The sequence below is a fragment of the Ovis canadensis genome, chromosome 2 (assembly GCF_042477335.2).
Source record: "Ovis canadensis isolate MfBH-ARS-UI-01 breed Bighorn chromosome 2, ARS-UI_OviCan_v2, whole genome shotgun sequence".
Taxonomy (NCBI): Eukaryota; Metazoa; Chordata; class Mammalia; order Artiodactyla; family Bovidae; genus Ovis; species Ovis canadensis.
In genome coordinates, this window is record NC_091246.1 from 234,792,958 (window position 1) to 234,809,007 (window position 16,050).

At 38.3% G+C, this 16,050-nt stretch overlaps 1 protein-coding gene across 6 annotated transcripts in view; it reads right to left on the reverse strand.

Moving 5' to 3' along the window:
- COL4A4 (collagen type IV alpha 4 chain) overlaps positions 1–16,050 on the reverse strand; it is a 149,007-nt gene that overhangs the window by 119,418 nt on the left and 13,539 nt on the right. For all 6 annotated transcript variants that reach the window (XR_011254685.1, XR_011254686.1, XM_069578394.1 and 3 more), the window contains exons 2-4: positions 13,838–14,003; positions 12,054–12,096; positions 2,518–2,595 (exon numbers count right to left, since the gene is read on the reverse strand). Coding sequence is in view for 4 of the 6 variants with exons in the window: in XM_069578394.1 (XP_069434495.1) it covers positions 2,518–2,595; positions 12,054–12,096; positions 13,838–13,893 (177 nt within the window). In the remaining 2 variants the exon portion in view is untranslated. The remainder of the gene's footprint in view (positions 1–2,517; positions 2,596–12,053; positions 12,097–13,837; positions 14,004–16,050) is intronic.

Sequence of the window (16,050 nt, forward strand, 5' to 3'; positions counted from 1 at the left end):
ACCAGGGATCCATCTGTGCCAGGAAGGGCAGAGGTTGACCGGTGTTCCGCACACAGCTCTTCTCAACCACCCAGAAACTGGGACAAAGACAGCAGGTCACGAAGACAGAGGCCCACCCCTGTGAGCCCTTCCTGACCCACCTCGCTGAAGGTCTGGTGATCAGAGACAGCACATACCCTACGGACGCAAATGCCTGTGATGGTTCCACAGCCCAAGGACACGGAAGACAAAGCATCAAGGGAGCAAATATAAGGGAACCCAGGCTTGAGTAGATTCAAGTGGCCACGGGGGCTCCCGAATATTAGGATGAGAACTGGCGTTTGAACCCAAGTGCCATCCTCTTCTCCTGGACCACGGGGCAGATGCTGGGACCGAGACCAGACATCTGGAAGTGGTCCCTGCTCCTTCCACGTGAAAGTGAAAGTGTTAGTTGCTCAGTCGTGTCTGACTCTTTGTGACCCCATGGAGGTCACTGCAGCCTGCCACACTCCTCTGTCCATGGGATTCTCCAGGCAAGAATACAGGAGTGGGTTACCATTTCCTTCTCCAGGGAATTTTTCTGACACCGGGATCAAACACAGGTCTCTTGTATTGCAGGCAGACCCTTTACTGTTTGAGCCACCAGGGACACCCACCCCTTCCACATATAACCAAGTTATTTAAAACTCTTGGAAATCCAGGGTTCCCTGTATTGACCAATGGACATAATATTCCTCTGGCCTCAGAACTGCTGTGGACTGAGAGCAGGATTTCTCAACCTCGGCACTGCCGGCATTTGAGGATGGATAGTTCTTTGATGGGGGGCTGTCCTAAGCATTGTAGATATCAAGCAGTCATGGCCTATGAACGACTGGAACCAGAAGCACCACCACATGCAGGTGTGTCAGTAAAAAAAAAGTTTCCAAACATCATTAAGTCAGAGGACCACACCTACCTGGTCTCATCTTTGTTCTGTGGTGTTCCCATCCCATTCCTGCCATGGAGCTGATCCCTTCATTTCTCTTGGACCTCAAGCTCCAGGGGTCTTAAAATTTTGGCTTGCAATCTTGGCACGTTTACATGGACAACCTTGTAAAAACACCAGGCTTTTTTCCTGACTATTGGGACCACTGACATGAAAAAAGCTAAAGCATTTCTTAAAGTGCTCGTTTTTAGGGTCCTAACTTTGCTTTCTGGCAAATGCAGTTTTCAAATTTTATCGTCGGGACTTCCCTAGTGGTCCTGTGGTTAAGACTTCACCTTCCAATGCAGGGGGTACGGGATCAATCCCTGGATGGGGGAGCTAGGATCCCATGTGCTTTATGGCCATAAAAACGTTAAACAGAAGCAATACTACAATAAATTCAATGAAGACTTTAAAAAATAAATAAATCATAAAAGTGGCTGGGGAAAAAGCTCAAGATAGATTCTGATCACCAAAAGTTGTGATGTATTGGAGAAGAAACAAACCAGTTCAAGCAGAAAGGGATTTGCCATAACTTAAGCTCAACAAGGAAGCTGCTTACAGCAAAGGGCTTGACAAAGGAACCACACACATATTGAATGACTACTGTGTGAAGATAAAGCAATGCTGTGTGGGAGATGTACGGTCCTTTCTCTCAGAAAGGTAATATTTTGGATCCTTGTGGACTGATCTTTATGGAATTGTGTTTTTTGAGCATCACACACAGCCCTATTGGATCCATCTGGACACGTTTCAAAAATCACTGATCTGACTCAAAATTGTATAAAACTTCTGAAATATACTCTTTTCTTGTAATTCGGTGGGAGTGTTTTTAACCAATGGGATGGTTTGGTCTAATAGTCCCAGCACAGGTGAATTAGTGCCTGCCAACTGCTGCTGTCAGGATATGTGAGAGAGGTTTACAAATACATGTTCAAGAGACCCCATACACTGTAACCAAGAGGGTTATTATTGTGCCTCTCAGGACAGAGAATCGAGTGTGGTCATCAAAAGCACTGTGGACTTGAGTCCACCTGGGTGAACTTGAGTAGGGTGCTCAATTGTTCTGTGCTGATATCTTTGGTTCTGCAAAGATGGTACCATAAGATGGGAAGAGAGTTATTGTGAGGGATTGGTGAGCTAAAGCATTTTGAGCACGTCAGACCAGTGCCTGGCACATACGGAGCACGTGATTAATGCAACTGTCACTTTGATTACGGAACACTATTCCACAAGGTTATAAAAAACGTCCAAGAGTCATGCAGTCAAATGCCTAGAAACACTTCTTTCAACAAAGTTAAGCGGGTTTTTTCTTAACTCATGACAGTATTAATACTTCTCAACTAGTGCTTTTAAAACATGAATATCGATATGGCGACCCAGCGTGGGCTGTGTACACCAGGCCCCTTTCTGTACAAAGTGATTCAACAATAATGTATTGATGACAGTGGATAGGATGCTGGGTGGAAGATCTCTAGAGCTTATTCATCTTGCATAATTCATTTTTATGCCCTTTGATTAGTAATTTCCCATTTTCCCCTCCCACAACCCATGCTGAATTTTACATGACTCACCCGAGATCCCTTTTCAGGAAAGCACTGGCAAAGAGAGCAATCTCTTCCTCCACAGAGACCAATAAACTTCTTTCCACCCTAGAAAGTGAAGCATTGATTTAGTCGACCAGTATTCATCACCTAGCTGGGTACACAATATATACATTAAAACAAGTACTCTTGGTTTCTCCAACTAATGAGATGTTCACAGTATAGTTTTATGTCTGAGTCTCTGAAAAGACTAATACTGATATACAAAAAGGCAAAGAAGTTACACTGTGGCTTGATAATCAACGTGTTGATGAACTGGGAGTTTGGGATTGACATATATATGCTATTGATACTATGTATAAAATAGATGACTAATGAGAACATAATTTATAGCTCAGGAAACTACTGAGTGCTCTGTGGTGACCTAAATGGGAAGGAAATCCAAAAAAAGAAGAGATACGTGTATACATATAGCTGATTCACTGTGCTGTACAGCAGAAACTAATAAAACATTGCAAAGCAACTATACTAAAAAACAATTAGTTAAAAAAAATTTTTTAAAAGGAGTTCATGATTATGTGGGCAGGACAAAAGTTTACATGAGCTAGGATTTTTTTTTTTAAAGACCTCCTTTGAAGTCATTTGTGTTTAACCAGAAACTTCTATGATTTGTCTCTCTGGTAAGAGTTTGTTTACCAAGTTGTGAACAATTTCAGAATGTTAACTATGTAGCTGGGAAAACCGCACATATACCACGGTGTCTAACTTAAATTATAAGAGTGACTTTTCTTCCAAGACTCTCTTCCTGTACCTCCAGGATCAGCTAGGGCATGCGTCCCCCAGGGAGGCCCTCGTGGGTCAGCACTGCCGTCACAGTCTTGCACTTGAATTAAAACTCTTTCTCCTACAGCTTGCTGACACCCCAAGACGGCTCCTCTGATGTTTCTCTCAAACCAAAAGCTTCTGAACTTGAACAGTTTGGGCCTTTTCCCCACTTCAAGCTAGCTTTTCTACCAGGCTGTTTAGAAAGTTAAATTACAACATGATCATATATTTTCTTAACTTTAACCCAACCTACACACACACACACACACACACACACACACACACACACACCCCTATGGGAAGAATCAGCCCCATTTTCTCACAAACCCTCCTTATGTACATGGCAAGTCTTCAGTCGCTTCAGTACAAAAGTATAGTCCTAGAGGAACGGTGTCCACAAAGAGACCCTTAACGACAGCCAGAATGCCACGCCTGCAGTGAAGACACACTGAGCATCGATTCGTTCATGGCGGTCAGCGCTGCATGGTGAGAGGGCAAAGGTGGTGCATCAGCTCTCGGTGCTGGGAGCCGAGAGTATGGACAGGACCAAGGCATCCTGATAAGCCGTTTCAGTTGTGTCCAACTCTTTCATGGACTGTAGCCCACCAGGCTCCTCTGTCCATGGGAAGAATACTGGAATGGGTTGCCATGCCCTCCTCCAGGGGATCTTCCTGACCCAGGGACTGAACCTGTGTCTCTTGCATCTCCTGCATTGGCAGGTGGGTTCTTTATCACTCGTGCCATCTAGGAAGCCCCAGATAGGGCCACACACTTCTATAATTAACAGATCTTTTAAAACTAACAACAGAGTAAACTTTAGCCTTTAGACCAACACGTAATGGGGAAAGATCACACAACTGAACCAATATGTACTGTCCTCTTTTTTAAAATTGGGGTATATCTGCTTTACAATGATGCTGTGTTCATTTCTGCTGTATGACAAAGTGAATCGGCTATCAGTCTGTTCAGTAGCTCTGTCATGTCCGACTCTTTGTGACCCCATGGACTGCAGCACACCAGGATTTCCTGTCCATCTTCAACTCCCGGAGCTTGCTCAAACTCATGCTCACTCCACTGAGTTGGTGATGCCCACCAACCATCTCATCCTCTGTTGTCCCCTTCTCCTCCTGGCCTCAATCTTTCCCAGCATCAGGGTCTTTTCCAATGAGTCAGTTCTTTGCATCAGGTGGCCAAAGTTTTGGAGCTTCAGCTTCGACATCAGTCCTTGCAATGAATCAGCTATATGTGTACATACATCCCCTTCCTGTGGCTTTCCCACTGCCTCTTCCCATTCCTGCGCCCTCCAGGTCACCAAAGAGCACCCAGCTGAGCTCCTTGTGCTATGTAGCAGGTTCCCACTAGCTATCTGTTTTATATAACAGTGCACATTTGTCGACCCTAATCTCCAATTCATCCCCTCCCCTGTGTCTATGTGTCTCTTCTCTATGTCTGCACCTCTATTCCTGCCCTGGAACTAGGTTTATCTCTACCACTTCTCTAGATTCCACATATATGCATTAATATACAAAACGTGTTTTTCTCTTGGGGACCTAATTAAGTTTAAAAGATTCTGCACAGCAATACGCACAGTTCATATAGAAGATATGTATATACATAAATATACTATACATAAATACACAAACACACTTATGTAAAACATACACGAGTATACATGTATATGTATGAAATGCACAAATGTATACATATCCCCTTCATTACATATACATGTACAAAAGTATACAGCCCCATATACATACACAAGTGTATATGTATATGTGATGTGAGGGAAAGGAGTCTAAGTGGCATACTTTCCTTTCAATCATACAATTAAAACTTCTTTTTTCTTGAAAAATGTGCTCAGAAAAAAATTTTGATTAATCATTAATTAAAAGCACATTTTATAAACATAACTCTTATGGGTCATTGAAAAATACATAAAAATTTGAATCTTGACAAGAGCTAAGGAATTAGATAATTTAAGTTAAAAAATGTAATTGAAGTTTCAGAAACATATACCTCTTGAGCTTTGGGTAACACTGTTATCTATGAATGCAGAAATGTTAAGTTCAAAACCCTGATAAGGTAAAAAAAAAAAAAAAATCAAATGCTCAGGGCCAGGTCAGGACAGCATGAAAGCACTTAAAATAACTATTCTGAACATTTGGGTTCATTTAAGGTTGGGATTCATTACTATGTGTTTGGTGAAATACCAAAACAGCCAGAGAAAAAAGAAGGTCAGTTGGTTAGATGGCTTGATAAGAGAGGCAAGTTTCTTATTTTTTAAACTTCATTATGCTAAGCATTACTGAGATGTTTGTAGCAAAATTACATTTCCGAGAAGAATCGGTTCAAAGTAGATTAGAAGAATTCTAATAAAGAAACACATAGAAAACTTCAACTTGGACCAATAAAAGAAAAAAGCAAGAAGCAATTTTAGTCCCTACAAAGTTCTTCTACATCAGACATATCCCAACAAACATCACTTTAAAGGAGGGAGGCATCTATAAAGGAAGAAAGTGTACCTCAGGACCAGACTGTATAACCCCATTAAAAAGAGATAAAGACAGTATCTCACACAAGTCAACATTCAAAGTACAAACCACATTCTCTGGGAATATACTAGCACTCTCAAAAACCAATGTTACTCTTCAAAGAGAAAAAAATAAAACTCACTATCTGTTTTATCCCAGATAGTTTAAACAAATATTTGTTGCATAGAAAGTTCAAGAAAATATTTTACTAATTTCTAGATTAATGATCTGTCCTGCATTTGTGCTTTTATGGGTTTTATTTTAAACAAATAACATATGTACATGATAATTCAATCACTTCAAAACAGTGTAATGGAAAAAGAAATTTTCTGTTCTAACTCTGGTCCCCAGTTCCTTCTCCTAAAGATAACTGCTCACCTCAAGTCCATGTCTGGGCATTTCTGAGCATATTTTTTAATACACAATGACCACACACACACACTTTTGGCGATTTTGTCTTTGTTTTGCTTTTACGCAAAAGGTGTATTTCTTTGTACCTTGCTTTTCTCACTTATGTCTTCAAAGTCATTCTGAATTACTGCATATGGCTACCCACTAAACAAAATATTGGGTTGGTCAAAAGCTCGCTTGGGTTTCTCTATAACATTTAACAGAAAAACCCAAATGGACTTTTTGGCCAACTCAATATTATAACTTATTTAGTTAGTCCTTATTAATGGACATTTAATTATCTCCCCTCTTGCTTCTGAATGCTACCTTTAAACTAATATTTTTGTGCATATATATGATAAATTTCAAATAGGGAAATTGCTATGTCAATAGGCACATGCATTCAAAATCCTGATAGATGATGCCAAATTGACTTTCCACAGAGATTTTATCAATTTATATCTCTACCTTTAAAATCTATCTACAGTACAGTCACTCTGTGGGAAATCTCTAGAATCTCTGCACACCAGAAGCTGGCAGGAAGAGCAAAGATAAAATAATCTTTGTTCAGGCATTATATGCACTCATATGAAACATAAAGAAGTGAAGGACGTACAATTTAGCACTCTATAGACTTTTATAACAGAAAAAAAGAACATAATACAAAAGAAACTTTAAAAAGTCAGGTAAGAGGAAAAACAATCCACAAACATATATTTCAGTGTGTTTCTGTTCATTATTTGTGGTGATGCTCTGAAATCCCTGTGAACTAAGCTGGGCAAGTTTTATCAAACCCATTTCCCATAGGAGAAAACTGAGTCTTGAATAGGTTATGAGATGAATCACCAGCAGAGGAACCCAGGGCATCCTATTCTTTAATGCATGTGCTTTCTGCTCCTGCCTAAAAGAGAAAGGAGAATGAATGGCAACTTTCTATTTTGATTCACTTTGAAAAGACCTATGATAACTTGAATCACAGAAGCTGGACTGGATAGGTCCAAGCTACAGGATGGATAGACAGAGATGTATTTATTAGCGTGATTTAAACCAGTCTGACTGTCTCAAGATCAACATGAATACGGGCTGCCTCCAATAGGATTTCCTAGAATGTCTGAAGTTGGGTTTAATCACTTAGATTCTCTAGAGAGGAGCAGAACAGAATGTTCAAGGCTTATCCTTCTCCTGAGTAAAATGTTCAAATTTAATTTTATACTTCTTGATTTAATCTTATAATGGCCCAGCTGCTTCCTTCTGCCCTCTGAAAAAAAGTTTTGAAAAAATAGCTCTGTTATAAAACAAAGAAATGTCTAATACCTAGGCAATTTTACTAGTCTTGATGGTAGGATATAAAAGAAATCTTACAGCCCATTTAATCCAACACTTCCTTTTTACAAATGAGAAAAAAAGCCCAAGAGAGTGACTTGTTTAAAAGTATAATAAAGAAAGAACAACAAACAAAACCCAAAGGTAGCTGAAGAAAAGAAATGTAAAGATCAAAACTGAAATAAATAAAATAGAGACAAGAAAACAATAGAAAAGATCAATGAAACTAAAAACTGGTTCTTTGAAAACATAAACAAAATTAAGAAACCTTTAGCCAGACTCATCAAGAAAAAAAGGAGAGGGCTCAAATCAATAAAATTAAAAATGAAAAAGAAGTCATAACTGACACAACAAATACAAAGGATCATAAAAGTCTACTACAGGCCAATAAAATCGGCAACTTGGAAGAAAAGGATAAATCCTTAGAAAGGTACAATCTCCTGAGACTGAACCAGGAAGAAAGAGAAAATATGAAAGACCAATTACATGTACTGAAATTGAATCTGTGACTAAAATAATTTCAACAAACAAAAAGTCCACAACCAGATGGCTTCACAGGGAAATTCTACCAAACATTCAGAGAAGAGATGACACCTATCCTTCTGAAACTATCCCAAAATATAACAGAGGAAGAAATACTTCTGAACTCATTCTATGAGGCCATCATCACCTTGATATCTAAACCAGATGAAGATATTACAAAAATTAAATTATAGGCCAATATCTCTAATGAACATAAATGCAAAATTCTCAACAAAATAACAGCAAACCAACTCCAACAATATAGTAAAAGGCTTACATATCATGATCAAGTGGGATTTATCCAACAAATGCAAAGATTTTTCAAGACCTGCCTGCAAATCAACCAATGTGATACAACCCATTTACAAATTGAAGAATAAAATCCATATGATTATCTCAATAGATGTAGAAAAAGCTTTTGATAAAACTCAGCATCCACTTATGAGCTTAAAAAGTGGGCTTAAAGGGAACATACTTCAAAATAATAAAGGTCATATATGACAAACCCAAAGCTAACATCATACTCAATGAAAATATTTCCTCTAAGATCAGGAACAAGACAAGCATGCCCATGCTTGCCACTTACACATAATATAGTTTTGAAAGTCCTGTCACAGCAATCAGAAAAGAAAAAGAAATAAAAAAGAATCCAAATTGGAAAAGAGGACATAAAACTGTCACTGTTTGCATATGACATGATACTATACACAGAAAATCCTAAAGATGTCACCAAAAAAACTATGAATTTAGCAAAGTTATAGGATAAAAATCAACACAGAGAAAAATCTCTTGCTTGTCTATACATTAACAACAAAATATCAGAAAGAGAAATTAAGGAAACAATCCCACTTACCATCATATCAAAAAGAATAAAATGCCCAGGAATAAACCTACCTGAAAAGGCAAAAAAACCTGTACTCTGAAAACTATAAGACACTGATGAAAGAAATCAAAAACAACACAAATAGATGGAAAGATATATCGTGTTCTCGGATTGCAAGCATCAATACTGTTAAAACAACCACACTAATCAAGGCAATCTACAGATTCAATGCAATCCCTATCAAATTATCAATGGTATTTTTTCACAGAACTAGAACAATTTTTTTTTAAATTTTGTATGGAAAAAGCAAGAGAGTTCCAGAAAAACATCTATTTCTGCTTTATTGACTATGCCAAAGCCTTTGACTGTGTGGGTCACAACAAACTGTGGAAAATTCTGAAAGAGAGGGGAATACCAGACCACCTAACCTGCCTCTTGAGAAATCTGTATGCAGGTCAGGAAGCAACAGTTAGAACTGGACATGGAACAACAGACTGGTTCCAAATGGGAAAAGGAGTACGTCAAGGCTGTATATTGTCACCCTGCTTATTTAACTTCTATGCAGAGTACATCATGAGAAAGGCTGGACTGGAAGAAACACAAGCTGGAATCAAGATTGCTGGCAGAAATATCAATAACCTCAGATATGCAGATGACACCACCCTTATGGCAGAAAGTGAAGAGGAGCTCAAAAGCCTCTTGATGAAAGTGAAAGAGGAGAGTGAAAAAGTTGGCTTAAAGCTCAACATTCAGAAAACGAAGATCATGGCATCTGGTCCCATCACTTCATGGGAAATAGATGGGGAAACAGTAGAAACAGTGTCAGACTTTATTTTTTTGGGCTGCAAAATCACTGCAGATGGTGACTGCTGCCATGAAATTAAAAGATGCTTAGTCCTTGGAAGAAAAGTTATGACCAACCTAGATAGTATATTAAAAAGCAGAGACATTACTTTGCTGAAAAAGGTCCATCTAGTCAAGGCTATGGTTTTTCCTGTGGTCATGTATGGATGTGAGAGTTGGACTGTGAAGAAGGCTGAACACCGAAGAATTGATGCTTTTGAACTGTGGTGTTGGAGAAGACTCTTGAGAGTCCCTTGGACTACAAGGAGATCCAATCAGTCCATTCTGAAGGAGATCAGCCCTCGGATTTCTTTGGAAGGAATGATGCTAAAGCTGAAACTCCAGTACTTTGGCCACTTCATGTGAAGAGTTGACTCATTGGAAAAGACTCTGATGCTGGGAGGGATTGGGGGCAGGAGGAGAAGGGGATGACCAAGGATGAGACGGCTGGATGGCATCACTGACTCGATGGACGTGAGTCTGAGTGAACTCCAGGAGATGGTGATGGACATGGAGGCCTGGCGTGCTGGGATTCATGGGGTCTCAAAGAGTCGGACATGACTGAGCGACTGAACTGAACTGAACTGATGGAAACACATAAAGCCCCGAATAGCCAAAACAGTCTAAAGAAGAACAGAGCTGGAGGAATCATGCTCCCTGAATTCAGGTTATACTACAAAGCAACAATAATCAAAACAGTTGGCACTGGCACAAAAACAGACACATACGTCAATGGAACAGGATAGAAAGTTCAGAAATACAATCATGAACTTATGGTCAATTAATCTACAACAAGAATACACAATATAGAAAAGAGAATCTCTTCAATAAGTGTTACTGGGAAAACTGGACAGCTACATGTAAAAGAATGAATTTAGAACATTCCCTAACACCATGTACAAAAATAAACTCAAAACGGGTTATTGACCTAAAAGACGGGATAGTATAAAACTCCTAGATGAAAATATAGACAGAACTCTCTTTGACATGAGTTGTAGCAAAATTTTCTTGGATCTGTATCCTAGAGTAATGGAAATAAAAACCAAAATAAACAAATGGGACCTATTTAAACTTAAATATTTTACACATCAAAGGAAACCATAAACAAATTGAAACTAACAACCTACTGGCTGGTAGAAAATATTTACAAATGATGCTACCAATAAGGGATTAATTTCCAAAATAGACAAAGAGCTCATACAGCTTAATACAAAACAAACAAACAAACAAATAAAAACAAACTCTAACAACCAAATAAAAAATGGGTAGAAGACCTAAATAGACATTTCTCCAAAGAAGATATACAAGTGGCCAACAGGCATATGAAAAGATGCTCAATATCACTAAGAGAAATGCAAATCAAAACTACAATGAGGTATCACCTCACACCAGTCAGAATGGCTATCATCAAAAACTCTACAAATAATAGATGCTGGAGAGTGTGTGGAGAAATAGGAATCTTCCTATATTGCTGTTGGGAATGCAAATTGGTGTAGGCAGTATGAAGAACAATATAGAAGTCCCTAAAAAACTGAAAATAGAGTTACTATGTGATCCTGCAACCCCAATCCTGGGCATATATCCAAAGAAAACTCTAATTGGAAAAGACAAATGCAACAGAATATTCACAGCAGCTCTGTTTATGATAGCTAAGACATGGAATCAACCTAAACGTCCATCAACAGATGAATGGATAAAGATGTGCTATTATATGCATATATATGCATATATATATATATATAATGAAATGTGTGTGTATATATACATATACATAATGGAATACTACTCAGCCATAAAAAGAATGAAATAATGCCATTTGCATCAACATGGATAGAATGAAGTAAGTGAAGCTAAGTTAAGTATGTCGGACAGAGAGAGAAAGATGCCATATGATCTCACTTACATGTGGAATCTAAAAAAGTGATACTAATGAACTTATTAACAAAACAGAAATAGACTCAGAGACATAGAAAGCAAACTTATGGTTACCAAAGGTGTGGGGGAGATAAATTAGAAGTTTGGGATTAATATAAACACACCATTATATATAAAATAAACAACAAGACTTTACTGTATACCACAGGGAACTATATTCAATATCTTGTGATAACCTATAATAGAGAAGAATCAAGAGGCAGATAGATAGAGATATATAGCTGAGTCATTTTTCCTTTAGTTCTGAAACTAACACAACATTGTAAATTAACTATACTTCAATTTTTAAAAATGGTTTAAGACAGTATAATAAAAGTAATGCATTCAGTAAAGTAAATTTTCAACATGGAATCAGAGCTCATTAATGGACTTACCCCATATGCATATTGTACAGAAAAGAGAATAAGTATGAGTGACCTACCAAAAAACAAAAATGCAAATTAATTTAAACTGTTGGTTTTCATGCAAAACAAACTAAAAAGCAAAAGGACACAGGAATTAACTCCAGAAAGCTTTTTTTTAAGTTTCTAATAGGCTGCTATCACTAATTGATGGTCATCAGTGACCAGATGAATGCTACCCTCTCTCCAGATAGCATCACCATATTTCCTCTTTTTAATCAATCAAGAAGTATTCACACCCTTTAATGTGGCCCTCACTGTGCTGGGTACCATAGGGACGCTGGGAAGGTGAGACCTGGATGGATGGTAAGTGAAGGGAGATGACTCTCAGAATAAAAACTAGAGAGCAGGAAGCAAGCAGCTTTGCCCAGGAACTACTGCAAAGATTAAGGTATTCTGGATGCTGTTAAGTGATAACAACCAGAAGGAGAGAGAATGGAAGAAACCTAACTGGGCTGAGGAGATGATTTGGGAAACAGTATGGAAAAAGCCTCCTTCCCATCACCCTCTCTTCCTTCATTGCCCATCAATACATGCTCATCAGCTTCAAAATTTTCCATATTTCTCACTATTTAACATTTCCCTGTCATAACTCCCAATATTCTTGTAGTCACTTTGAACAATCTCATACTGTTAATAGTTAGCTACTGCTGCTATAGCACATGACCACAAACTTGGTGACATAAAACAACAAAAATTTATTTTCTTATCATTCTAGAGGCCAGAAGTCTGAAATAGGTCTCACCGGCAAACAAAAAAAATCAAGATGTTGGCAGGGCTGTGTCTCTTCTGAAGGCTCCAGGGGACACTCTGATTCCTTGGTTTTTCTGGATTCTAAAGGCTGCCTGCATTCCTTGGCTTGTGGTCCCTTCCACCTTCAAAGCCAGCAGTGGCCAGTCAAGTCTCTCTCCTGCTACACCCCTCTGACCTCTGCTTGCATCATCACATCTCCCTCTTGACTCTCAATCTTCTGCCTCCCTCCTTCACTTCCAGTGTGTTAGTCCCTCAATTGTGCCCAACTCTTTGCGACCTCATGGGCTATAGCCTGCCAGGCTCTTCTGTCCATGGGATTCTCTAGACAAGAGTATTGGAGTAGGTTGCCATTTCCTTCTCCAGGGGATCTTCCCGACCAGGGATAGACCCCGGGTCTCCTGCATTGCAGGAGGATTCTTTACTGCCTGAGCCACCAGGGAAGCCAAAAGGGGACACTGCGGCTGAGTGGGCTGGGGGACCCTTGTGATTATACTGGGTCCCTCAGATAATCCAGGATAACTTCCCATTGCACAGTCAGCTGATTAGCAACCTTAATTTCATCTATAACCATAATTCTCCCTTGTCACATAACAACACATTCAGAGGTTCAGGCGATTAGGGCGTGGACAGCTTTGGGGGGGTCATCATTCTGCCTACCACACTCATGCAGTGCATTGTCCTAACCGCTATAACTGCTAGTTATAGGGACCCTGCAGCTCTGGACACAAGAAGGTTTTTGCTATTCAAACCCAGTGAATAGGAGAGCAAGAACCTGTGGCCTTGTACATTCTCCCACTGGGTGATTGTGTGGCTGCAATTCTAGAAGAGTAGAGAGAATTGCTGCTTAATAATAAATGTGCTGTTTAATAGAACAGCAGCAGGTAAAATTTATGGATTTCTGGAATACTTTGATTTTTTGACATTCAGATAATTTATACCTATAAAACCAACACTGGGGAGAAATTATCAAATAAAAGCCAGTGATCATACTTGAGGACACTCACCAGGAATCGGTGGCCAAGAGCTTGTTGCACCTGAAAGAACGCCTTACCAATGCCATGTGCAAAATTACTTCATATTCGAGTCTTGGTACTCAACAAAAACGTTGTCACTCTTCTCTTCCAGAAGACTCTCATCTATAAGCGAGGTTCTATGTCCTGGGTTTAAAGTCTGTATATGGCAAATATAAAATATCTTTTTAAACACAGTATGCATTATCACATCAAAAATAATTGCTTTCATTATTCAGAGTTAGTGATGGAAATATTTTCTAAAGAAGAACTTAAACACTGTTTTGACATAACACTCTTTCCTTAGTGATGAGTAAACTGAATATGTTTCAATTTTTAATTCTTAGAAATACAGATACCAAATCCTTTCATTCATTAATACATTTTTCAAAAATGAAAAGATACATATACGTAAAACTTTTACAAAAATTATTGTTTCATTTTGTTAGGTGAAATTTTCTTCTATTTAATCTTTTCTCTTAAAAATTCAAGCTAAAATTCACTCAAGTGCTTTTTTTTTTAATTTTTGAAACTAAAAAGGAATCCCCTAGGATAGAAATGTACATTTTGCCTACAAACAGCAAAGATACATAAACATGTTTTATGTAAAATGGTACCACATTTTGGCAGGTCATCAAAAAGTTAAACACAGAGTTACTATATGACATAGCAATTTCATTCCTAGGTATACACTCAAGAGAACTGACAAAATATGTTCACACATAAACCTGTACATGAATATTTACAGCAGAATTATTTGTAATGGCCAAAAATGGGAACAACTCATTTCAATCGATGACTAAGCAAAACGTGCTACATCCATACAGTGAAGTACTTGTTGCTGTTGTTTAGTCACTAAGTTGTGTCCAGCTCTTTTGAGACCCCATGCACTGTAGCCTGCCAGGCTCCCCTGTCCATGGGATTTCCCAGGCAAGGGCACTGGAGTGGGTAGCTGTTTCCTTCCCAGCGGATCTTCCCAACCCAGGGACTGAACCCATGTCTCTTGCATGCAAGCGGATTCTCTACCACTGAGCCACCAGGGAAGTCCCAGAATGGAATATTTGACCATAAAAAAGAATGAAGTACCAATCAGTGCTACAACATAGAGGAACCTTGAAAACGCGATGCCAAGTGAAAGAAATCATGGACTGTATAATTCCATATGTATGAAATGTCGAAATAGGAATATCCATAGAGACAGAAACTATTAATAGATTAGTAATTATCAAAGGTTGGAGGAGGGGCGAAGGGGAGGTATGGAGTTTTCTGGAGGGTAATGTGTTATGGATTAGACAGGGTAATGGTTGCACAATCAGTACACTAAAAACCACTGAATTATAAACTTTAAAAGAGTGAAAATGGTGTGTTTTATTTTTGAAACATATCTCAATTTTAGAAAACAAAAAATATCTTGACTCCAAGTACCATATACTTTGAAAAAAGCTCTCTTTGGCTCAAAGAATTTGAAATGTCTCATCTTTAAAACTTTGGCTTCTCTAAAGACCCGTACCTGTAAGAATTAAGTACAAAGAAGGAAATGGGAGTGCAGAATGTTACAACTTAATTTTAAATTTCTGGATAAAATCTAGATAAACTCAATCAACGTGATATTTATGAGAGACTAGTTTTCCAAGTAAGCATCAGAATGACGTTCCATGATAATTTCAAAACCAAGTAGAAACAGAATCACTTTGAGTAACTAGATCTTTTCCCATTCCTAAATCCATCATTGACATAGTTTTCTATTTGCCTTCTAGAAGCATGTCTCAATAAAACAAATTACTGTTTTAAGAGGAATACATAAATTGGCTTGAAACATTCAAACTGTAAGTGATATTTCAGACAAATAGGAAACACAGTCAAAAATTAAAGAACATCAGCGGTATTTGCTTTTTAATCCCAAAATAGATACATTATGCAGTTAGTCTGCACACATAATGTGATAAAGTGTATCCCTCCCCCATTTCTATCCTATGCAATATAATTTTATACTTGAAAATCATATTAGTCACTCCACTATACTTCTCTGCAACAAAAATATGTATATAAACTCAATATTTTCATTTATGATCATAAATTTCTGAGTCTTAAAAATTTTTTTCTCCTGGGTTGACATTATTATGGTTATTAGTAGCATATAATTCATCCAAAAGAATAAGTATGTCTTGATAAACAATTGTTGTTTATTCGCTAAGCAAACGAGCTGC